Genomic DNA, 25,879 nt, shown 5'->3' on the forward strand with positions numbered 1-25,879 from the left:
CTGTTATCACTTACAGAATGGTTGAAGTCCTTAGAAAACATTCAGATATCACATGGAGCCTAGGATTCTCCAAAGATGGGACCACTGTCTCTAGTACTTACTCACTTGGGATTGTTATCATGCTGGTTCAGACTCCGTAGACAAGTTAGCCCCACCAGGGGTCTCCTTCCCCAGGCCTCCATTTTGCTCAGTGGTTTCTGTGCATTTGTCCCTCTATTCATAAAGACATTCTGTGTGGGAATTTCTCATGTTCCCCTTTCTCACTCTTGGACATGCTGGCACTGACTCCTTACCAAGTGAGGTGGCAAGAATAGCAAGAAGGAGCAAACTGTTCCTGCTTCACAGTGCCTGCACATCCACTGGCCCATAACACAGATGCTGTAGCTGTCCCTGGTTCCTTACCATGAATCCAAACTTTGCTTGTTCTCTTCTGTTTGTTTGTTTGTTTGTTTTTTAATGTTTATTTTTGAGAGAGAGAGAGCACCTTGTTCAGGTGAAAGGTAATGGTAGTTTGGACTAGGGTTGCAATGGAAGGAGATAGGCAGGTTGGGGAGATATTTAGGAGAGCAAATTGACAGGATAGGATTGGCTCCTAGCTTGTGAATGCAGTGATGGTGCCAAGTGCAACCCATGGGTCCCTAACACAGTCACCTGGATATATAGTGTCCATGTTCACCAAGATAGGGAACTCGGGAGGATGGGCTTTGAAGGTTGAAACACTAGATCACAAGAGTTACTGAGTTTAAGTGAGTTGCCTGTGTGATAGTCAAGTGGAGATGCTGAGAGGGTAGCTGAACATATGGATCAGGAGCTAGAGGACCTGTCTGGGCCAGCGAGAGAAATTTCAGATGGGTTTTTGAAGAAAACATGTTTGTTGACCAACAACTTTGTGAGTCCCGTAAGTGTTATTGGAATGTCCACTATTACAGAAATTAGCAAATGCCACAGATTATTTTAATAAAATCTTTTCTCCTTAAAAAAATATCTTAAAGACAGCAGCAGTGAGGTAAAGTAGCGAGATTAAAAAACCTTGAAATTAGGTTGACTGTAGAACCACCTGTAGGGAAGCTACCATTCATTGAATACCCACTGGCAGCCAAATGTGATACCCAGCTCTTCCATCTCTCATCTTCCCAGTTAGTGCTTCTCTTTGATGGCTTCAGTATTGAGGTCGAGAGACACTGAGTGACTTGCTCAAGGTCATTTGGCAGATCTGGATTCAAACAAGACTGTTTGACTTTATAGCTTTTTCTCTTTACACTAACCTTGTTGCAACCCAGAACACAATTAAAATAATCTTCAGTCAATTTTAAACTCATTTTTTGAAGCATCTGTGGTCCCACTGATAGGTGGAATGCCTTCTATTTGCATAGCATCCTCTTAACTTCCCTGTTTGTCTCTTGTAGTAGAGCTCTCTCAGCCATCCAAACTTAATATCTTGGAACCTTAGGGTGCTAAAACTGTAATATGGGCAGGGACTTGAGAGATCTTAGAATCTAATAGGCTTGCTTTATAGGTCAGGAAACATAGACGTCTGGGTCACAAATCCTGTTAATGGGAAAGGCAGACTATAGCACAGACATCACACTCTGTGTTCCCTCTTCACTAGCAGACCCTGCTGTTCTCTTTGACTTCTGTCAGCCCTCACATTCAATTGCCAAAGCTTCATCATCTGTTCTTCTTCAACACTGCTCATCCTTGCTTCTATCTCCTAATTTCTACTCCTTCTAGCCTGGTTTAGTCCCCCATGCCCTGTTTACTTCCACCCTGTCGCAGGAACCTCCTAACTGGTCTTTGTCTCAAGCACCACTGTGTTTATGTCCCTCTTTTTTGGGTTTATTTTTCTCTTAGTTGGGAATGAATTTTTACATTGATTGACATGTTATATAGCTGTGCATTTATTACACTATCACTGATTTTTAAAAATCATTTACACTGAAAAGATCATTTGAAATAGGGTTCCACTAAATATTTTCCTCATTAAAAAAATAATACAGGGGCACCTGGGTGGCTCAATTGGTTGAGTGTCCTACTCTTGATTTCGGCTCAGGTCACGATCTCACAGTTGCTGGGATCAAGTCCCATGCAGGCTCCTCACTGACTGATGACAGCACTGAGCCTGCTTGGGATTCTTTCTTCTGTCTGTCTGCATCCCTCACCCTCTGCTCATGCATGTGCCTTCTCTCTCTCTGTCTTTCAAAATAAACATTCAAAACAAAACAAATTCTTGGTTAGTTTTGCATGTTCAGCCCAGCTTTGTAGCTTATACAAGTAAAAAATGGATATTGCATCCTGTCTGTATCACAGCAATATGTCTTAAAGGGTTTTGAATTTTTGGCAATTGACAGTATTATTCTCACATAAGTAATTATGACTTTGGTATATATGTATATGGTATATACATAAGGGTATATATACACACACCAGCTAATATGTATATCTCTTGTCCCTACCTGTCCCCTTTTCCTCTTTCTGTAAACTGTTTTCAATGTTACTTGTTTGTGAATTCTCATATTTTTTGGATCAAGGTTGAATGGAGTTACTAAACCCTTCAGTGCTAATGACCCAATTTCTTTTTTACCTAGTACAGAGGTAATTGCAGATGTGCAGGCCAAACCAGTTCTCCTCCTTGTTATTAGCTAGTAGCTGAAAGAGGCTGGTTATCCTTCCTCTGATTCAGATTATGACTCTTCTTATCAAGGGGTACCACAGAACTGGTCCCCCGAGAAGAACCTTCTTGAAATAAGGAGTTGCTTCTGCAGCTGTGTCTGGGGGCGGGTATCCACAGAACTTCAGTATCTATCCATCTTCCTGTTTTTTTCAGCCCTGGAATTTGAGAAGGGTCAGCTTGTAAGAAGGAAAGTCAGCTGGCCCCCACCTGTATGCTTTGTGCCTTTTCTTGCCACTTCCATCTAGGCTCTAATTCAGTTCAACTGCCTTAGTGGTCAGGCCCTGTGATATTCGTGGGATGTGGAGCCTGTCACTTATATTCAGGAGAGTAACATTTGGTATAGTTAGCTCTTTCTTTTTTTAAAATAAATATATATACATATATATATATGGAGAGAGAGAGAGACAGATACAGAGAAGCATCAGGGAGGGGGTGAAGAGAAAGGGAGAGACAGAATCTCAAGCAGGCTCCACACAGTCATCACAGAGCCTGACACGGGGCTTGAACCCACGAACCATGTTCTTAACCTGAACCGAAACCAAGAGTCGGAGCCTCAAGCAGCTGAGCCACCCAGGCACCCCTGGTATAGTTAGTTCTTAAAACATTTTTAAGACCGGTAGATTGTCGTCTCCTTGAGGCCAAAGACCTTTTATTGATCATCCTTGTATTCCCAGGGTCTGTATTCGTTCTGGATGCTTAATGGGCCTTCAGTCGAGACTGAATTAAACTAAGACATATGATTTCACTGTTTCTTTTAATTATGCTGATCTTTCTTAGTATTGTGATGATTTTGTATTCTTTCCACACAATTAATAGAATAGAATGAAAAGTCCTATTGAGATGCAAATTCAAAAAAATGGATTACTTCATTAAAAAAGTATTTCTTTTTAGTTGGACCTCAATGCCTTTTCCTCTGAAATTTTATTTGATAGGAAAAACTGCTTCTGTGAGGCACTCCTTGTGTGAATCAGTGTTAGGCCCTCATGGTCTTAAACTTGGTGCGTGTGGTCTAAGGCATTACCTGCCAAGAAGTAGGAGTTCAGCTGTGGCTTATGTATTTCTGAAGAGCTCCCATATTTTCAGATGTTTGGTTGTTACCCTGTTACCATTAACAATGGCATTCTTAAAACTTTGCCATCTGACCCACGTCTGTCTCCTGTTTAACAATCCTTCATTCTTCTAGACCTCCTAAAGTCATCTACTGTATTATAAAAGTTTTACTTGAAAGAAAGCTTGGTGTTCAAGAAATAGCTTAAAGTGTATTTTATTAAGAGTATGACACATTCTCTTAATAAGTAAAAATTGTGTGTCAGTAAAACACACACAATTATGTTTTCTTTAGGTTTCTCCTTTCAAGGTATTCTTTTGTAATTGTTTGCATTTATATTTGTATCCTTAATTTTCCTTTTGTCTAAATGGCACCATTTTAAAATGTTTTAAGAAAACATTATCATTTCCTTATTAGATTATGAGAAAAGACTATCTTTAAGGAAAAATTACCCTGTAAACAGGTGATTTACAGTAGTAGTTTTGGCTAATTTCTGTTGAAATCCAGAATATATGCTGGTTATTTTTGAGTTGAATTAGAATTAGTTACATATTATAACCTGTTTGTAATGTAAAGTGCTTCAAACGGTGCCTGGCACATAGTGAGAGCACTAAGAGTTTGCCTTATTATTCTTGATTTTAAAGATGAAAAAGAAGTGAAATGCCTTTTTTTGATTTTGCATTGAAATTCCATATTGCCATAGTTCATTCTGATAAATTTATAGTATATGCAAGTTGTCAAAGATTTTCTATCTTCAAATTTAATTTGTATTTAATTTGTTTGTACACATTTCCTCCTTTGGAGTTTTTCTATAGTTTTTTTTTTTTTTTTTAAGTTTATTTTATTTTGAAGGAGAGAGTGTGAGCATAGGAGGGACAGATAGAGAGGGGGAGAATCCCAAGCAGGCTCCACGCTGCCAGCTCAGAGTCTGAAATGGGGCTGGAACTAATGGAACCATGAGATCATGACTTGAGCCCACATCCAGAGTCAGGTGCTCATGTGACTGAGTCACGCAGGTGCCCCAGTTTTTCTGTAGTTTTTAAAAATACATATCATATTTAAGAACCTCTTCATTTTTAAAAAATTCTGCATGCTTCTGTTAACCAAACCATTTTGAAAGCATTCAAATTCTGTGAATCTCAGTGGTAGTGACTGCAAAGCAAAGGATTGTTTTCTGTAGGAACAAGCCATTTTGTATGCTGTTCTAATAAGGCAGAACTTCACAGTAAATTTGCTTTAAAAAAAAAATCTCCCTGTTTTTTCCATTTACCCCTACTCCTAAGGATGAATGTAAATGTTAGGCAAAATTGAAGTGAGTTTCCATTAAGGCTTTTGAAGGAATTTTTCATTTTAAAAATTGGATATTTACGTTTTGAAATATAAGTGAAATGAAAGAAGAAAACCACTAAAAGACAGTCAGTTTTAATATTTTGTGGCAGGTTGTTCATCTTTTTTCTCCACTTTAATATTGATTTAGATGGTGATAAGTCAGCTCCTAGAATTAATAGCTTCTAGAATAAGACATTTTATTCTTCTGTTTCATATGTTTTTTTCTGAGATGTACTAACTTATTTAAGAAATATTTAATAAGAACCCGTTATATGCCAAATGATCTAGGAGCTTTGATTCATTAAGACAGTGTACCCCACCCCAACCCACCCGTCTCCCAGTCTTCTCCACTCCAGACTTGAGGAGTTTCCAGTAGGTTGGCCTGAAAGACAGGATGTGGTTTGTTAGGGAAGAAGGAGTAGTCCAATTTTCTGAGAGTTTTTGTGAGAATGTTTGTATCTCAGTCAATATTTTAAATTTACTGTATTATAATCTAGAGTTTCAGTATATGGAACATATTAAGGGGAAAAGTCTCCTTTAATATGCTTTTATTGTTTCAGTTTTTGTACTTATAGATAATTCAGTGGTATTTTACTATTCTGTAACTTTATTGTCATAAGGGTTTTCATTTTGAGCACTATTAGAAGCAGCTTTTACATGTTTAACTGTTAGTCATTTTTTTCACTCATTTTGTAGCTGTGTAGGTTCAACATATGTCCCTATTTTATATAGGAAACTACTTGATAAAAATGTTATCATAATTACAATATGAAATAGAATTATCAAATAATATACTTCTCATTTAGGGATGTTTTCCACAGGGGGCAATAAAATGATGACTCCTAGACTTATAGCTTTTAGCATATGTTTGAGGGGCTTCATCTTTATTATTTGAGAAGAGAAAATGTAGATTTTTCCCCCCCTCTGGTTATGATTGTTCTCCAGAAAGCAAATAAAATTGTAACAACCTTTATATATTCATAATCTTCAACCTTTCTCTTTTTATGCAAGGATATTTTTCAAAGTATAATTTGTATACCATTATGACTCCTCATTTTAAGTATACAAAGCAATGATTTTTAGTGTAATTACAGAGTTGTAATTTATAAAACAATCTAATTCTTGTCACTCCCAAATTATGTGCATTTATGGTGCTCTCCTGGGATAATTTTTTTTTTAATTTTTAAAAAATGTTTATTTATTTTTGTTTTTTTTTGTTTTTTTTTGTTTTTTTTTTTTTTTCAACGTTTATTTATTTTTGGGACAGAGAGAGACAGAGCATGAACAGGGGAGGGGCAGAGAGAGAGGGAGACACAGAATCGGAAACAGGCTCCAGGCTCTGAGCCATCAGCCCAGAGCCCGACGCGGGGCTCGAACGCACGGACCGCGAGACCGTGACCTGGCTGAAGTCGGACGCTTAACCGACTGCGCCACCCAGGCGCCCCTCTTTTTTTTTTTTTTTTTATTTTTTATTTTTATTTTTTTTTTTTCAACGTTTATTTATTTTTGGGACAGAGAGAGACAGAGCATGAACAGGGGAGGGTAAAAAATGTTTATTTATTTTTGAGAGAGAGAGAGAGTGTGTGTGTGTGTGTACGAGCTGGGGAGGGCGTAGAGAGAGAGAGAGAGAGAGAGAGAGAGAGAGAGAGAGAGAGAGGGAGACACAGAATCTGAAGCAGGCTCCAGGCTCTGAGCTGTCAGCACAGAACCTGATGTGGAGCCGTGAGATCATGACCTGAGCTGAAGTCAGACGTTTAACCAAGTGATCCACCCAGGTGCCCCAATTTGATTTATTTACTTATTAAAAAAACAAAACAAAACACGTATTTTAAAAGAAAGTAGGGATAGAGGCGGCATACCTCAAGATCATAAAGGCATATATGAAAGACTCGTAGCTAATGTCATCCTCAGTGGGGAAAAAGTGAGAACTTTACCCTTAAGGTCAGGAACCATGACAGGGATGTCCCACCCTCATCACTGTTATTTCTTCCAAAGTCTTGGAATTCCTAGCCTCAGCAGTCAGACAGCATAAAGAAATAAAAGGCATCCAAATCAGCAAGGAAGAAGTCGAACTTTGACTCTTCGCAAATGACATGATACTGTATGTGGTAAACCCAAAAGACTCCACCAAAAAACCGCTAGAACTGATACATGAATTAGGTAAAGTCGCAGGATATAAAATCAACGCGTTTAGTTGCATTTCTACACACAAGTGTTTGGTGTGTAGAAATGAAGCAGCAGAAGGAGAAACCGAGGAATAGATCCCATTTACAATTGCACCAAAACCCATAAAATACCTAGGCATACACCTAACCAAAGACGTAAAAGATCTGTATGCTGAAAACTGTAGAAAGCTTATGAAAGAAATTGAAGAAGACCCAAAGAAATGGAAAAACTTCCATGCTCTTGGATTAGAAGAACAAATACTGTTAAAATGCAAATCTGCATACCCAAAGCAATGTACATATTCAGTGCAATCCCTATCAAAATAACACCAGCCTTCTTCACAGAGCTAGAACAAGTAATTCTAAAATTTGTATAGAACCAGAAAAGACCTCAAATAGCCAAAGTAATATTGACAAAGAAAAGCGAAGCTGGAGGTATTACATTTCCAGATTTCAAGTGATAATTTACAAAGCTGTAATCATCAAGACAGTATGGTGCTGACATAAAAACAGACCCATAGATCAATCGAACAGAATAGAGAACCCAGAAATGGACCCACCAACGTATGGCCCACTAATCTTGCGCAAAGCAGAAAAGAATATCCAATGGAAAAAAGTCTCTTCAGCAAATGGTGTTGGGAAAACTGGACAGTGACACGCAGAAGAATGAACCTGGACCACTTTCTTACACCATACACGAAAATAAACGCAAAATGGATGAAAGACCTAAATGTAAGACAGGAAACCGTGAAAATCTTAGAGGAGAAAACAGGCAACAGCCTTTTTGACTTTGGCCGTAGCAACGTCTTACTCGATACGTCTCCGGAGGTAAGGGAAACAAAAGCAAAAATGAACTATTGGGATCTCATCAAGATAAATAGCTTCTGCACAGCGAAGGAAGCAGTCCACAAAACTAAAAGGCAACTGATGGAATGGGAGAAGATACTTGCAAATGACATATCGGATAAAAGGTTAGTATCCAAAATCTAAAAAGAACTTATCAAACTGAACACCCAAAAAACAAACAATCCATTGAAGAAATGGGCAAAAGGCATGAACCCTTTTTGAAAGAAGAAATCCAAATGGCTGACACATGAAAAGATGCTCAACATCACTCATCATCAGGGAAATACAAATCATAACCACAGTGGGATACCATCTCACACCAGCTTCAGTAGCTAAAATTCACTCAGGAAACAACAGATGTTGGCAAGGATGTGGAGAAGGGGGAACACTTTTGCAATGCTGGTGGGAATGCAAGTTGGTGCAACCACTCTGGAAAACAGTATGAAAGTTCTTCAAGAAATTAAAAATAGAGCTACCCTACAACCCGGCGATTGCACTACTAGGAAATTATCCAAAGGATCTAAAAATGCTTATTTGAAGGTGCGCATGCATCTCGATGTTTATAGCAGCGCTATCAACAACAGCCAAATTATGCAAAGAGCCCAAATGTCCATTGACTGATGAATGGATAAAGAAGATGTGGTGTGTGTGTGTGTGTGTGTGTGTGTGTATACACACACACACACACACAGTAGAATACTACTCAGTGATCAGAAAGCATGAAATCTTGCCATTTGCAACAACATGGGTGGAACTAGAGTGTATCAGGCTAAGCAAATTCAGTCAGTCAGAGAAAGATAAATATCATATAATTTCACTCATGGGAAATTTAAGAAACAACAGGTGAACATAGGGGAAGGGAAGGAAAAATAAGATAAAAACAGAGGGAAGCAAACCATAAGAGACTCTTAAATACAAGAACAAACTGAGGGCTGCTGGAGGGGTGTTGGGTAGGTGGACGGGCTAAATAGGTGATGGGTAGTAAGGAGGGCACTTGTTGGGATGAGCACTGGCTGTTATATGTAAAGGATGAATCACTAAGTTCTACTTTTGAAACCATTAAAAAAAACACAAACTACAAATTCTCCCCCCCTCCAAAAAAGGTGTCCATTTAGCACATAGTTTAATGGCTAAATATGTAAGTTCTTGTTTAACATATTCTAAATTATTAAAAATTTGTTATTTCTTTATTATGAATATTTCAATTAATATTGTAATTTATTTTTTTATGTTTAGTTTTGAGAGAGAGAGAGCGAGAGCAAGCAAGCAGGGGTGGGGCAGAGAGAGAGAGGGAGAGAGGCAATCCCAAACAGGCTCTGCACTATCAGCACAGAGCCTGATGTGGGGCTCAAACTCAAAAACCATGAGATCATGACCTGAGCTGAAACCAGTAGTTGGAGGTCTTAATCAACTGAGCCACCCAGGGGCCCCTTAATTAATTTTAATTTAAAATTTAATTTAATTTAAATTAATTAAATTATTTTAATTTTTAACTATTTAAATTGTTAAATTATTTTAATTAGCATTTTAATCTTGTAGCTAATCCTCCTTGTTAAGAAATTTCAAGTATATTTTCAGAGTATCTTTTTAAAGTATAAAAATCTGGAGCAAAGGTATACATATTTTTTCAGCTTTTCAAACATACCACCCAACTTCTAGTTTGGGTTTCATTTTTTTCTTCTTTTAAATTATAAGCAAAGTAAAAAACACGAAATATTTATGTACAATTTATATTATATATTGTAATAATTTCATATAAATTCTCTTGTTAAACTTGTAAAATATCTTTAAAAACTTGAGTGCTTCTTTGTTTTTTAATAAACTTTGTTTTTTAGAACTGTTTTCAGTTTAGAGTATTATAATACAAGATAATACAGAGTTACCATATTCTCTATACCCTATTCCCCCGTTATTAATATCTTACTCAGTATGATACATCTTTTACAATTAAGGAGCCAATATTGATACATTGTAATAAACCAAAGTCTTTAGTTTACTCAGATTTCCTTGGTTTTAATGTCTTTTTTCTTTTCTGGGATCCCATCTAGGATATCACATACTTGGTTATCATGCGTCCGTAGGCTCTTCTAGATTGTTTCCCAGACTTTGTTTTTGATGACCTTGACAGGTTGGGAGTTCCGGTCATCACCTCTGGTTGTAGAATGTTTTTTTGTTGGAATGTATCTGGTGTCTATCTCATGAATAGACTGATATTAGGGTTCATACTATCAATACTAGTTATCACTATTAATATCGGTCTTGATCACCTGGCTGAGGTAGTGCTTGTCAGGTGTCTATACCATAGAGTTACTCTTTCCCCCTTTCCATACTCTCCTATTTGCAAGGAAATCACTGTGTGCAGCCCACATTTAAGGAGTGGACAGGTGTGCTTTATCTTATCTGCATGAATTATTTGGAATTCTTTTGTAGAGCTTTGTCACTTCTCCCTGATTTAATCATTTATTCAATCATTAAATTAGTGTGATTCATGGATATTTATTTTATACTTTGGATTATCATTCAGTACTACTTTATTTGGTTGCTTGAATTGTTCCATTTGGGTCATTGGATATCTTTCAGTTGGCTCTTGTGTCCCTTGGACATAACCCCCATCGATGTGAGTGTTGGTTTTGTTTCTGTTTGTTTGATTTTGAGTGTTGCCTTAATTATTGGCTGTACAAGAGGCTCATCTTCTAAATTGCCTGCCCTCTTTCTAGAATCAGCCCTTTGTACAAGAAGCACAGGTTCTCCTTCCCTCTGCTTTTTTGCCCCTCTCATTCTGTATGAGGACATTTTGAATGTACATTATATGCTTGCCACTGGTGGTAGGCATTGTGGCTCTAGGGTGACAGAGGATAAATTCCATACTGTTTTTCTGACATCTCAGACTTTCTAAAATTCTGTCCTGGTGTATCTTTCTAGCTTTCTGTTTTCTTTTTAAATTTTATAATGTTTCTTTTTTTCACATATTCATATAAATAAATAACAGTGCCTAAGAATGATTATGTCCTCCCTGCTCTGTGTTGTGTTAAAAAAATTTTTTTTGTTTTGCCTTTTTCTCTGCTCCCCCTCCCCCTTTTTGCCCTCCATAACGCATATCAATAACAATAAATATTGTGTTTGCATATCATTTTGCTGTTGATTTCACAGTATGATAATCATATCCAAATAATTTTCGTTTTATGCTTTGTAAAACATGGCTGATTTGATACATAGTTTTCTGCATTTTGTTTTTCTGTCTTAGTACCTATAGAGGTCTCTTCATGTCACCTGTTACAGTTCTGATTCATTTGTATAAATGACTTATCTATGGTAGACGTTGTTTTAATGTACCCAATGATTTCTGTATTAATGACACCCATATATTTTGTCTCTAGGCATCAGCCACTATAAATTCCTTAGAGTGGGTTTTCTGTATCTAAAGATAATGTTTGTAAGATAGAGGTTTCTAGATGATAACATTCTTTCTTTTTTACATAGAAAGAGAAAGAGAGAAACTATAACTTAATTTCTTTCAGGCACACACAAGCAGGGGAGAGGGGTCGAGGGAGAGAGAGACAAGGAGAGAATCTTAAGCAGACTCCATGCTTAGCATGGAGCCCAACGTGGGGCTCGATCCCATGACCCTGGGATCATGATCTGAACCAAAATCAAGAGTCAGAAGCTCAACCAACTGAGCCACCCAGGCACCTCTGTTACATGTTTTAACTTGTGGTTTCTTGTCCCTTTTCTTAATTTTGCTGGTTTAGGTTATTTTTGTTTTTTTTTTTAACTTTTGTTACTTTGGAGTTTTTACCGTGCCTTTCCATTCCATTAATTATTACCTTTTCTTTCCCTTTCTCCATTTCTCTGTATATTTGAGTATCCATACACCTTTCCCCTCTATGTGCCAGGTGTAGAGTTTGAGCATCTGCTTTTCTCCCAGTAGTTGTTAGGACCATTGCTCTAGCTTCTGACATTGCAAGTGAGAAGTCTGGTAGCCCTCTGAGCTTTCCCCTCTGTAAGGAATATGTTCTTTCCACCTGCACGCTTGTAAGTTTTTTTCTTACAGAATTGAGGCATTTACTAGGTTATGCCTAGGTCTGTGTCTAGAATAAAGTAAGCTCTGTTAGTCTACAGATTGAAGTCCTTCTTTGGCCCAAGTAAATTCTCTTCTGTTATGTGTTTTGTTATTGCCTCACTACTATCTGTTCATCTTTCTTCTGCTGGAACTGCTGTTCATCTCATTAGTTCTGTCCTCCAAGTCTCTTATCTCTTCTATCGTGATTTCTCTTTTGCTGCTTTGAGCCATTTTTTCCATTTGATCTTTCAGACCACAAATTTGGACCTTTGCCATGATCCATTCCTTCCTTCCTTTTAATCTGCTGTATGGCTTATTTGGAAAATTGTGTTTTTAGATGCAGGAAGATTTCTCTCTGCTGTAGTTAAATCTCACTAAGTTTGCTTATTATTTTTCTGATCCATAAGGGCCTCTTACTCTTCAAATAGCTCTCTTCACTTGTGGGTTTGCTTCCTTTGCCCTGACTGGTAACTGTCTTTCTAGATGCTCAACCTTGTTATGTGTTGTCGTATTTTCCTTGTCAGCTCATAAGGGTCCAGTTCCCACCTTGGCCTCGAATGATTTAGGGAGATCTGCCCCCCTCCCCAAGGGTCTTCAGATCTCCACAGTCCATGCTTTTTCTAGAATCCTTAGTTTACAGTCATTGTTTCTGGGTTCCAAGAGGCTAGTCTCTGAGCACTTGTCCAGCTCCTAGAAAAAAATTAGAAGTACACATCCCAGTCTTCTGTTCTGCAGTCCAAAGGGCCTAAGCCTTCAATGCCATTTACTATTCTACAGACATCAGGCCTGTTTATCTGTTGCAGCAGATGGATTGAAAATAGTAGTAGGGGTCACATGAGGGAGGTGGAGGTGTTAGGCTCTTGTCATCATCTTCCTGGAATCTTCTTTGGCCCTGGATATTTCATTTTATCTTTCTCCTAATGGTTGTGGATGTAATTTGGCCTAGAGTTAACCAACGGTGAGGAGAAAAGTATCGGACACGGAAGTTGGAAGATCTGTGGGAAAATTATATTATAATTCTCCTTTCTTTGCTTCTTTCCTTGTAAGAGGATCAATTATACTTCCCTGCCTGTGGTTAAGTGATTCGCACTGTCTCCCTGTCCTGTAGTCAGCCTTGGCACTATGATTTGTTTTGGTCTGTGGAAGGTATGTGGAAACCAGAGTGTTCTCTCTACTTCTGGAAAGAGCCCTAAGAGGTATAGCAGCTTACTCTCAGGTTCTACCTTTTCCCTGGAGAATGGTATGTCTCAGACACGGTCTGTTGCTTCTGATTGGGCCTTGGAATCAGAGAACACCTGGAACAAAAGCCACTGGCTCAAGGCAGCCATGGCCAGCCTACAGCTGACCTGCAGTGTGAATGGGAAGAACAAGTTTGTTGATGCCCCTAAGATTTGAGGGTTTTTTGGTCATGCATCAAAGCTAACTGATAAAATCTGGCTTAATTTCTTGTTCCTCCTTTTATTAGATAATATTTATTTTTACACATCATTAAAAAAAAATCTGTATCAGATCCTAAAGTTTATTTCCTGTCTCTCCAGCTATTCTCTTACTGGCTCACATGCATACAGTAGTATCATGGTTGTGGTCAAACGTCAGCTGTGGAGAGTGTTCACAATTAAATAATAGGACCCAACCCATGCAGCACAACTGAGGATAAAGAAACCAGAAAACTGCGGGTGCTGTCTCGTGGCAGTTGATTACACTCATTTATCTAATGCCCTAAACTCCATACAGGTTACTCTTCTGAAAGCATGGCTTCTCTTTGATGGTACAAAGTAGGTTGTTTATGGTTCTTGCCACCTGGGTTTTAAAGCTGTTTTCTGTTAGAAGTAAATAAGCGTTCATTGGAGATAATATTTATAACGTGGCTGTCCAAAGCTTTTATTTCCTGGGATGTGGAGACGGTATGTGCATTTTCATCTGACTTTTGACTTAACTAACAAATGAAATGAATGGGATATGTTTTTGTATTTTATTCCCTTTGCATATGATTGATATTTTCCCCCTTATTAATCAGCTCTCAGAACATCGTTCTAAGAAATATTTGTAAATCACTAGTTCATAAACGGAAAGAGCATTCAATGAGCTCTGAGCCAAAAGACCTGGATTCTCCTCTAATTCTGCCACCCGCCCTAGTACCTGCCTTCCCTTCCTCCGTTCCTTCGCTTTGCCTCATTCACTTGTGTGATCGTTAGTGAGCCCTCTGTGCTGCCAAGCCCTGGGGTGCAGTGAGGAGTAAGCCAGACCCCTCTCTCTTCGTGCCCTTAGCAAGCCGCTGCTCTTTTGTCTTTGGCTCCTCAGCCCCTTCTTCTTTCTTCTGACCGTGCTGTGAACTGGTCAGCGCCACACTGCTGCTCAGCCTCCTTGTCATTTTATGTTCGTGGGGCATCTTCGCTTATGCTTTTAGTCCCACTGCATCATTCCGCTGAGGCTGGGGTTGGGGGGAGCAGTCCTGAGAGAGGAAGGTAGGTGAGTGGGGGAGGCGGTCAGGGAGCAAGTGAGCCACCCATGTGGCCCAACCCCTATCCAGACCTATTTTTATTTTTTTTATGATTCTTTTCAAGTTGTAATTCTGCATTAATGCCCAAAGAATGTAGCTATACAGATGATTTGGATATTTGGTGAGATTATTGCTCCTGGCTGGTCTTTTAAATTTTATTTATTTTATTTGTATTCCTTAGAGTTTGGGAGACCATTAATTAGAACATCTTTATTACCGAAAAATGGATTGCTTCAGAAATGGGGAGAACCTGGGTAGATAAGCGTGTACCTCCGTGAACAAGGACATTTGGTAGAATAATAAGAAAAATCATCTACTTTCTCTTGTAGGACTTCTTGAGGGGTTGGTTACTCCTTTTTCCTTCCCCTCTCTTACGCTTGCTGAGGAAAGTGCTAAGCGTGCTGGCTGAATGGGCTGAATGTAATCCTAGGTGAGAAAGCCGAGTGACTCTACGTGCAAACGCCCGCTCTCGCTCGTACACAAAAATCTGAAGAACAACCTGGTTATGTTTTGTAAGGGATTCCCGTTGCTTGAGATTCCAACTGAAAACATCTGTTTCCTGACCCTGTGCCAGAGTTCTAACATCTTGACAGGAATTCTGGTTGTGAAATTTCTCAAGCACCTCCCTCAGCTATATACATACTCTCTGGCTGTTTTCTTAGAAGGCTTAAGTCAACACAACCTAACATATTGGAAACGACACTGAAGAACTGAAAATGAACTTCTTCATTTGCTTCTTACACAGCGGAAGAAAATCTCAGGTTTTGTTAACAAGTATCACACTCATTGCTGAGTGACTATTGTAGGAATTTTGGGGTGATCCACAGTTCATTAAAGAAGCCAATGAAAATAAATGCATCAGTATGTATGTGTGTGTGTGTGCGCGCGCATATGTGTGTGTCTTTATATAAAGATAGATTTTCTTAAACTTTATTACACAAAATGCAAACTTTTAAAAGTATTTGCAACTTTATTTTTTAAGAATCCCAACTGACAAAAATAGTTCATCATTTTAGGTAGGGCACAACTTCTATCTACTTGGGACCTCACAGTTATATTCTGCTCAGTCATACATGCATTGGTTATCCTCGATACCATAATTACCCCATGTAAGTACTGTGTGCAGAGCCCTGGAAGCAGGATTAAATCTTAATGCAAGTGTTGAACATTTGCTAGGAGTTAGTGTTGAATGGTGTGTTAGAATCAGTTACTTGTGGCGTAAAAGCCGGTGTGATTTTGTGATTTTTTTTCATTTTGAATGATATGGTAAATTAAACTTGATACCTAAAAGATGATTTCTTTGCATTTTGATAGACCTGAATATTTTTTTTAATGTAATTTATTGTCAAGTGGGCTAACATACAGTGTATACAGTGTGCTCTTGGCTTTGGGGGTAGATTCCCATGATTCATTGCTTACATACCACATCCATTGCTCATCCCAACAGGTGCCCTCCTCACTGCCCATCACCCATCCCCCCCCCCCCACCCCATCAACCCTCTGTTTGTTCTCTGTATTTAAGAGTCTCTTATTGGGGCGTCTGGGTGGCTCAGTCGGTTGAGCATCCGACTTCGGCTCAGGTCATGATCTCACAATTCATGGGTGCGAGCCCCGCGTCCGGCTCTGTGCTGACAGCTCAGAGCCGGGAGCCTGCTTCCGATTCTGTGTCTCCCTCTCTCTCTGCCCCTCCCCCATTCACACTCTGTCTCTCTCTCCTTCAAAAATAAATAAACATTAAAAAAAAAAAAAAGAGTCTCTTATGGTTTGCTTCCCTCCTTCTGTGTTTGTAACTATTTTTCCCCCTTCCCTTCCCCCATGGTCTTCTGTTAAGTTTCTCAAGTTCCACATATGAGTGAAAACTTACAGTATCTGTCTTTCTCTCTGACTGCCTTATTTCACTTAGCATAATACCCTCCACTTCCATCCACGTTGCTGTAAATGGCAGGATTTCATTCCTTCTCATTGCCAAGCAGTATTCCATTGTATATATAAACCACATCTTTATCCATTCATCAGTTGATGGACATTTGGGCTCTTTCCATAACTTGACTATTGTTGAAAGCAGCGGTATAAACATTGGGGTACGTGTGCCCCTAAGAGGCAGAGGGAATCTCAAGCAGGTTATGCACTCTCAGCAAGGGAGCCTGACATGACAAACCCACGAACCATGAGATGATGACTTGGGGCAAAAGCAAGAGTTGGATGCTTAGCCGACTGAGCCACCCACACGCCCCTATGCAGTATTTGTCTTTTTGTTACTGGCTTATTTTACTGGTTATAAGGTGCCCGGGATTCATCCATTCTGTAGTATTTGTTAGAATTTCCTTCTTTTTAAGGCTCATATTCCATTGTGTGCGTGTGTACACACATACCATATTTTGTTTATTTATTGATGGACAGGTGGACACTTAGGTTGCTTCCACCTTTGGGTTGTGGTGGAATCACATAGGCTGCTTTGAACATAAGTGTTCAAATACCTCTCTGAGACCTTGCTTTCAGTCCTTTTGGGTGTATACCCAGAAATGGAATTGCTGGATCATATGAAATTCTATTTTGCCCTATTGTTTTCCAAATGGCTCTGTCATTGTACATTCCCACCAACCGTGTGCAGAGGGCTCAGTTTCTCCATATCCTTGCCCATACTTGTTCCTTTCTTTTCTTTTTCTTTTTTTTTCTTTGATGGTAGTTTCCTAATGGGTGTGAGGTGATATTTCACTGTGGTTTTGATTTGCATTTCTGTAATGATTAGTACTGTTGAACATCTTTTCACACGATTTTGGGCTGTTTGTAAAACTTTTCAAGAGAAATGTCTATTGAAATCTTTGCCCATTTAGAAATTAGGTTTTTGTTGTTGTTGAGCTGTAGGAGTTTTTTAACTCCTCAATCTTAACCTTATATTCTGAATCTTAATCTCTTATCAAATACCTGATATACAGATCTTTTTTTGTCATTCCGTAGGTTGCCTTTTAATCTAGTGTTTGTGTACTCTGATGTACAAAAGTTTTAAATTTTGGCGTAGTCGCGTTTGTCTAGTTTTACTTTTGTTGCCTGTACTTTTAGTGTCCTATCCCAGAAAGCACTGCCAAATACACTGTCACGAAAGTTCTCCCCTATGTTTTCTTTAACCAGTTTTATAGTTTTATGTCTTGCATTTGGATGTTTGATCCATTTTGAGTTAATTTTTTATATGGTGTAATGTAACGGTCCAACTTTATTCTTTTGCATGTGTATATCTAGTTTTCTTAGCACTATGTTTTAAAGATAATTTTTTTTTAATGTTTGTTTTTGAGAGAGAGAGAGAGCGAGGGCAGGGATGGCGGAGAGAGGGAGACACAAAATCCGAAGCAGGCTCCAGGCTCTGAGCTCTCAGCACAGAGCCCCATACAGGGCTCAGACTCACCAAGTGTGAGATCATGACCTGAGCTGAAGTCGGACGCTTAACTGACTGAGCCACCCAGGTGCTCCAGCACTATTTGTTGAAGAGAATACCCTCCCACTGTCCTGGCACCCTCGTCAAAGACCATTTGATTATCTATATGCTAGGGGTCATTTCTTGGCTCTCTGTTCCATTGATTTGTATGTCTTGATGCCACTGCCACATCGTTTTGCTTACTGTGGCTTTGTACTATGAAATCATGAAATATGAGACTTTAACTTCCTTCTTTTTTAAAGACAATGACTTTTGGCTACTTGGAGTCTCTTGACAATTCATATGAATTTTAGGATGAATTTTATTGATGCTACAGATGTCATTGGGATTTTTCTTAGTAGCACCTTTTGATAAGCAAAAGTTTTAAAATTTGATGTAATCTGATTTTTCAGTTTTGAGAAATTTTATGATTATTGCTTCTTATGTTCTAAGAAATCTCCTCTAACTTCCAGGTCGTCAAGATATTCTGGTCTGTTTTCTTTTAAAAGTTTTATAGGTTTAGCTTTTATTTTTAAGTCACTGGTTCATCCTGCATTAATTTGTGTATATGGTTATGAGGTTGGGGGTCACGTTTCATTTTTATGCATACAGATATCTAGCTGTTCCAGAATTATTTACTGAAAATACTGTTTTTGAACTGTTTTCTTTTGTTTGGTCTGTGCTTAAGCCTGTTGTCCTGAAGATTATCCTGATAACTTTGTCTTTATAGTACTTCTTGAAATCAAATTGTGTTGGTCTCCTAGGATTTGGTGTGATTTTTCAATATTATTTTAGCTATTCTTGGTCTTTGGCATTGTCAGGTAACTTTTAGAATCAGCTTGTGTGTTGTTGTTATTGTTGTTGTTTTTTTAAAGAAAACCTGCTGGGATTATATTTGGGATTTCATTGAAATTATAGATTATTTGGCAGATGATAGATATTTTAGCAATATCGAGTCCCCTAGTCCATTGACAATGTATTCTGTATTTTTTTATTTTTCTTTAATTTCTCATAAAAATATTTGGTCACTTAAATACATAGGTCCTACAAGTCTTGTGTTAACTTTTTTCCCCAGTTGAATTTTAATTCACCTTTAAACAGATTTTTTTTTTTTTTAACATTTGTTTTTCACTAATTTGCTGCTAGCATTTAGGGATTTTGTTGCTTTATTTTCTTTCTTCTTCTTCTTCTTCTTCTTCTTTTTTTTTTTTTTTTTTTGTATATTGATTCCTTAAGATTCTTCAGAAATTTCAGCATGCCTAATCATGTCATTTTGATAGTGACAGCTTCCTTCCAAATTTTCTGCTTTTTTTTCTTTTTCTTGCCAGTTATACTGACTAGAACCTCCAGTGTAGTGTTGAACAGAAGTGAGAACAGACATCTTTGTTGTGTTCATGATCTTAAGAGGAAAGCATTCAGTCTTTCACCACAAAGAACGGTGTTTGTGTGTGTATGTATACATATATATATACACGTGTATATATACATATATATGTATATATATGTGTATACATACATATGTATATATATGTATGTATATATACACGTGTATATATACATATGTGTGTATATATATATATGTATAGGAGGATTCTGTAAAAAGCAGAGAAAGAACACATAATCACTACCTTTAGTGCCAAAATTCACTAAGGATATGCTGTGCCTAGCACATGGAGTTAATGATTGGTGATATCCTCAAAGCTCCTGGCTGAGTTCTAAAAGATTTACTTAAGAATCAAACTGCTCACATGCATCTCCTTTTCTTTATTAGATTTTGATGCCCTTTTGTCCACTTTGTGCTTTTTTGGAAAGATGTTTTAGGACTTCTAGGATCTCTTATAAACCTCGGGAATAATTCACTTAAGATTTTTCCTAATTTTAGGTTAATTTCCTTTATTAGGTAGATGTTCTATTCTCTATATACAGTGCACATAAGTGGATAATGGCTGTTCAGTTGAAAAATCAATGTGTGTTTACTGTTAGAATTCGTTGCTGTCAAATGCTAGCTAGCACTAGACCAGCTTTAAATGTCTGTCACTTTTTTTAATTTAAAAATTTGGAACAATAGTTACTTTGAGGCACAAGGTTTCTTCAGCTTGATTTGTCCTTTGTTACCCTTGGGATGAATGGTAAAAGGCACAGCCTATTTAAGAGGAGAATGGCTTCGTTAGCAATGCAACACTGAAGTGGAAAACCCTAAATCAATCACAAAAATTTGGACGTTGTCACACAGCCAAAAGGAGAATCTGTTTGGGTCACTTGGAGGGTCCCTTGAAAATCGGAATGGGCCAGTTCTTGGACCCATTGTGATATCCATAGCAGGCCTACCAATCCCATGCTGTATGAATCTTTCTAATTTGAGATCTTAGCAAAAAGTTTAATTTTTTTGTTTGTTTTATTGCTAGAGAATTTGGGATTATTTCTGCCAAGGTACAATAGTTTTCACAGCTTTTAAAACATACTTTTTTATTCTTATGATTCCTAGATCATTCATAATAGTAGTGTATTCATTGTAGCTTATAATCAAGTCTTATTTTTAAGAAAGTGTTATGCTGATACGACTTTTCCACGGAAAAATAGAATTTTGGTGGTAAATAATACCTTAGATATCATTATCTTTGTATCACCTTGGTTTGTTATAAATCACTTCATTACTTTTTAAGGACCATAAGATGAGGGACACTTGTTTTAAGATCACAAGGCTCAAAGCATTGATTGGCTTCAGTGATGATTCTAGTCCACTACTTAATCAGAGGTGAAGCGTGTTCGTAATGTAATTTTGTACATTCTCTATTTCATTAGTAATGGCCAACACTTCTTCCCCTGCTCACCACACCTGTATTTGATTTTGTCTACTTCACCTGGAATCCTCACATGCTCTCTTGTATAGAATTATTACTATGTTTATTACTGAGTGGAGTCCATGTCGAATTTTAGCAGGTTTCTCTCTCTCTGCATCTGCCTCTTTGATGGGAGCTGAGTTTACTGCGCTCACTTATTAGTGCCCTGGGTCGTAACAACCTTATTCAAACAAAACATCTTAAATGGAGGCATTAAAAAGGTCACAACAGTGAGGCATTTTGTAACTTTCAGAGCAATAAAATGAGTATGTTGTGTTTTGGAATATAAGACCTCTGAGTGCAGCTATTCATTTTCTACATCTATAAAACGTTTCGGAATAACAGCTTACATCTGTTTGGGGTTTAAAATTCCACGTTTTGAAGAAACATCACTGTTATGTAACTCCAAACCAGATTCGGGGAGGGAGTGAGCTCTTTGACAGGCCCGTGTTCTCGGGCAGCCTGGAGAAGTGTTTGTTTTAGCCGTGGAGCACTGTTTGCTGGCGGCCCTCCTTCCGCATGCATGCAGCACATTTTCATTGTTGTTTGTTCCTCTCGTAAACGACCGAAAGCATTCGATAGGATCTTGACTTGAAGAATATTTGAAAAATTTTTACACGTCAGGAGTTGATCTTACAAAGGATATTTCACTACCAGAAACCAGAAATAAATTTAATTATTTAAGCGTTTACAGCACATTTAATCACCTTAGGCTGTCAGTTAATCTTGTTTTAGAGAGTAAATTGGGGTTTACTGTCAGCTCACTTTTTAAGGTAAATACCCAGTGGAATAGTTTGGCCATTCCAACTGTATGACTTTTACATTACTTCTTTAAATTTGAAGGAACAATTTAATGAATAACATTTAATAGAGGAAAATGGGCAAAATGTACATCAACAGGATTCAAAATCTATTATTATTTTTTTAAGTACCAAAAAAGTGCCGGTAACATACAATGAAGTTTTACAGGTTATTTTAATCAAGAAGTAAAGAATGCTACCATGGACCATTACAATAAGTTGTAAGGCCTTTTTTTCTTCTTATTAATGTGGAATATTTACATTCTTATTAAAATGTGAAATATTTACATTAGGGAGGGGGGAGTACAAAGAAGAAAATTAAAGTCATTATCATCCTAGTACCTGTTACAGCCCTCTTGCGTGTTTTATTACGCACTATAAATTTTTTTGAAATTTAGAAAACCTTTTAGAAAACTAATATGTAGTCAGTTTGGGTGGGGGGCTTGATAGTTAATTGAAAATACAGCACTTTAGTTTCAGAATGGACATTTTGTCAGGTGCTTTCACATTTTGGTGACAACAAAAACTAAACTAAATGTCACCCCTGTTGTGGAATTTTGACATCCAGGGTGGGGTGCTGCTTACTCTGAAGACAGCCAACTTCTCTGAGATTCTACTCTGTCAGCCTAAACTAGACTGTTGCCGTCATTTTTTTTTTTTTTTTCTTACTGCCATTTCCTGCCTGAGCAGAAGATAGATCTTTTTTTCTGTGTCCACTCTGAAACTCAGGGCCATCATTTACTCCAGCAGAGTAAAGGCAAATGATACTAGACTTGTAATTTGTGATTAAATGGAAATACTTCAGAAGTAATTTAATGCCCTCGATTCGTGTGAAGGTAACTGTCCGTTAATGCCTTCAAAATCGTGGTCTCTACCACACACACCCTTCACGGACTTACACGCCCATATGCATATTGACACTGTCCAAAGTCCACATTTTACTCTCTCCTTTCAAGTGAGTACAGAAAACAGTACTGGGGCCATGCCTTTTTGGCCAGTGATGGGATGTCATCAAGACTAGTGGGTGGTGTTCACTGGAATTGAGGTATTTTTGTCTTAGGAAATAGGGAGGTGTGGTTCTGTTTTCCAATTTTAGAAAATGTCATTGAAAGCAAACAGGTTGTGCTGTGGGTGAATTTATGTGCAGTAAATGCCCTGAGAGGTGTTTCAGGCAGAGTAGCAGACAGGGCTGTGGAGTCAGATTGTCTTGGCTTCTTAGGGTGTCTTCAGTCAAGTTATACAGCATCCCCGAACGTCCTCTTCACCTGTAACATGGGGAGAGTAATAATACCTACCCGTCTCACAGGGTTGTTGTGATGTGTGAAATAAAGCTTAGGAAGTGCTTATTAGCACAGTGCCTGATACATGAGAAGTGCTTGGTCATTCTAGCGCGTATTGCTGTCCACATGACTGCAAACACTCACTGTGAGTGCGCTGGTTGTCTTCAGTGTCACGCTTGGCTACTGCAGATGACTCCTCTCCCTGCCTCCCGTGGGGACTGGCCGGTCCTCAGGCCCAGTTGTGCTCTTGGGCCCCTGCACTGCTGACATGCTGTGCTTTCCCACTGCCACACTGGCCTGTTCCTCCTTCCCTGTTTCTCTACTTCCTCCTGTAAGTGGCTCTGTGGCCTCCTCTCTGGTTTCCTGCCTGCTCTTTCCCTCCGCCTGCCTCCCCTCTCTACCCCTTTGTACTCTCCTGCTCCTCCTCCCCTTCCCTCTCCCTCTCTTCCTTTCTTCTCCTCTCCCTCTGGGCCTCTCCTTCTCTCCCTTTTCACCTCTCTTCTCCTCTTCCCTTCTTTTCTTCCCTTCCCTTCCTTTTCTCTCCCATCCTGCTCTGCGCCCCCCCCCCCCGTCTCCTCCTCCCCCAGTCTTGCTCCCTCTCCCTGTTTGTCTGTTTTTTTAAGTTTTTAAATGTTTTTATTTAATTTTGACAGAGTGAGAGAGGTGGTGGGGGGGAGGGGTAGAGAGAGAGGGAATCTGAAGCAGGCTCCAGGCTCCCAGCTGTCAGCCTAGAGCCCAGCGTGGGGCTTGAACTTATGAACTGTGAGATCGTGACCTGATCGGACACTCAACTGACTGAGCCACCCAGGCGCACCTCCCTGTTTCTATTTTAAACCCCAACATTTGGCCTGCTAAGGAGTAGACAGCTCTGGTTCTTCAGAAAAATGTCAAGTCTTTAAAGTCCTTATTGCTTGTGATAGGAAATATTTGCTTTGTCAGTTCAGTAGCCAGATCTCTGTACTGTGTTTCTCTTTTTGTTTCAAAAGGGTTTCACACCATCATTTTATGTCCCTTGGGTTCAAAAAGTTAGTAGAACTCTACAGGCAGTTACAGCTTAACTCTTTTTCTGAAAACTGTATATATTGCACCTATAAATTTAATGTTAGTTTTGTTATACACATAAAGTTAAAATGAACTAAGGCTTATAAATAATAATTATAGGTTCATATAGTAGGGCTAGGCAAACTCTGATCTTTCCCACCTAATTTATTTGATTTTTTTTTTTTTTTCTCTTCAGATTCCTTTCTCATTGGTCCAGTTTCCCTTGTGGGAGTCCTTAAAAGTAAGTTTTCCAATCTTCGTATAAAATTTCTGCCTGATTCACACACATGCCCACCATTTTCAGTGTGGAATAGTAGAATAGAATATTGACTGGCAGTTTAAAAACTCAAAATTGTTGATAGTTGAAAATACTTTTTGCGTGTGATTTATATGCCAGTTCAGCCTTTTAAACTTGTTCTCTCTGTGATACTGGAAAATCAGCACAGCAGGCATGACTGAAATGCATGGATGTTAAGAAAAGACTTGGCTTTACTTCCTTCTCTACTGCAACCCTTTTTCTACCTGGTGGAATTCTGTTTCATTCCGTGTGTGTGTGCATGTGTGTCGAGGCCGAGGAATAACAAGGTGGGTAAATGGACAGAAATAAAGGTCCCGAGTATTTGCAGGCCGGGAGCAGCAGAGGCCTGGATTCTGAAGGTCCGTTCCAACTCTGCCGTTCACCCCAGCCAGCTGGGGACCCCGAGGGAGAACAGAGTGTGGTGAGTTGTGAGTCAGCTTCAGGGAAGGTCACTCATGTGTTTAAAGACAAATAGGTGAATTTTTAAAAGCCTGTGTTTAAAACAGGCAAAAATGTTAATGAGGGTTTTTTTCCCTCATCTTCTGGGGCGATGATTTTGAAAATTGTGTGTCATGATATGGATTGTGTGGCTATTTGACAGCATTTTAAGGACTCTAATGTGAAAGGAAATATTAGAGAACATCTCGTGGTAAGCGTAAGTCTTATTTCGTACAACCTCAGTGTTGCTTGCACACGCACACACACCTCTCTCTCTCGGGTTGCGACGGAAAATGTGCATAACGGTCAAAAGAATTTGAAAGCCCTTGTTCAACTGAAAATGGCTTATAGCAGACCAAACTGTAAAATGGCAAACTCTCTAGGTGGGCATTTGATAATACAAAGGGTAAAATCATTACTGTCATAATTGTATGGAATTAGTAATCAAAGCATGCTCATACAAAATGTGTTTTGAAAAGTAAAAAATAGATATATTTGAACTCTGAGGTTGTATGCTAAGGATAATAAGATGAGGTAAAACATGACTCGTAAAAAAGACAATCTGGAATATTAAATATTGAGAAATATTTCTTAGGAGTGATCTGCTTTTAAATAGCACAGCTTAGTTTATGTCTATGTACTTTGTATAATCGTTTCTTGGGTCTTTTGTTGTCATTTTTGTTTTTACCGTTTTCTGCGTGGTGCGTGCTGAGAATGGGTTCTTGGGCAGTGTTTCTGGGCATGACGTAACAGCTGTCCAATTAGAAGGCCACATTCCATGAGCATAAGAGCTCTCCTCTTCTGTTTCTGACGGAAGAGCAGTAGAGCAGTGGAGCCGACAGCTGTCCGGGAAACAAGACTCACTTTATTAGCGCCTCAATAACCAGCATTCACACAGCACACTCACACTCATACAGCCCTATCTTTGCATAGGAATGTTTTGAGGCCCAAAGAGGGGAAAAAGCATGAGGTTTATTTCTTTTCAGTATTAAGGACATTTGTAGTATTCTAGCTAGTTAAGAAATGTCTAGAATTTTTCAGAGTAATCATAGATAATAAAGTTACACCTTAACAGTTGTCTTTGAGCAAATGTTAAAATGCTATCTTTTTCTTTTTTCTTTTAAAGTTTGGTTTACTGAGTAATTTTGATACCG

At 38.6% G+C, this 25,879-nt stretch overlaps 1 protein-coding gene across 13 annotated transcripts in view; it reads left to right on the top strand.

Annotated features, from left to right (window-relative positions):
- The window catches only part of SLC25A26 (solute carrier family 25 member 26), a 138,036-nt gene that overhangs the window by 79,739 nt on the left and 32,418 nt on the right, over positions 1–25,879 (top strand). For 12 of the 13 annotated variants that reach the window (XR_006715922.1, XR_006715920.1, XR_006715921.1 and 9 more), the window contains one exon: positions 24,186–24,230. The exons of the other annotated variant lie outside the window; for it this stretch is intronic. Coding sequence is in view for 9 of the 12 variants with exons in the window: in XM_045493469.1 (XP_045349425.1) it covers positions 24,186–24,230 (45 nt within the window). In the remaining 3 variants the exon portion in view is untranslated. The remainder of the gene's footprint in view (positions 1–24,185; positions 24,231–25,879) is intronic. 13 annotated transcript variants of the gene reach the window in all.

The sequence above is a fragment of the Leopardus geoffroyi genome, chromosome A2, assembly GCF_018350155.1.
Source record: "Leopardus geoffroyi isolate Oge1 chromosome A2, O.geoffroyi_Oge1_pat1.0, whole genome shotgun sequence".
Taxonomy (NCBI): Eukaryota; Metazoa; Chordata; class Mammalia; order Carnivora; family Felidae; genus Leopardus; species Leopardus geoffroyi.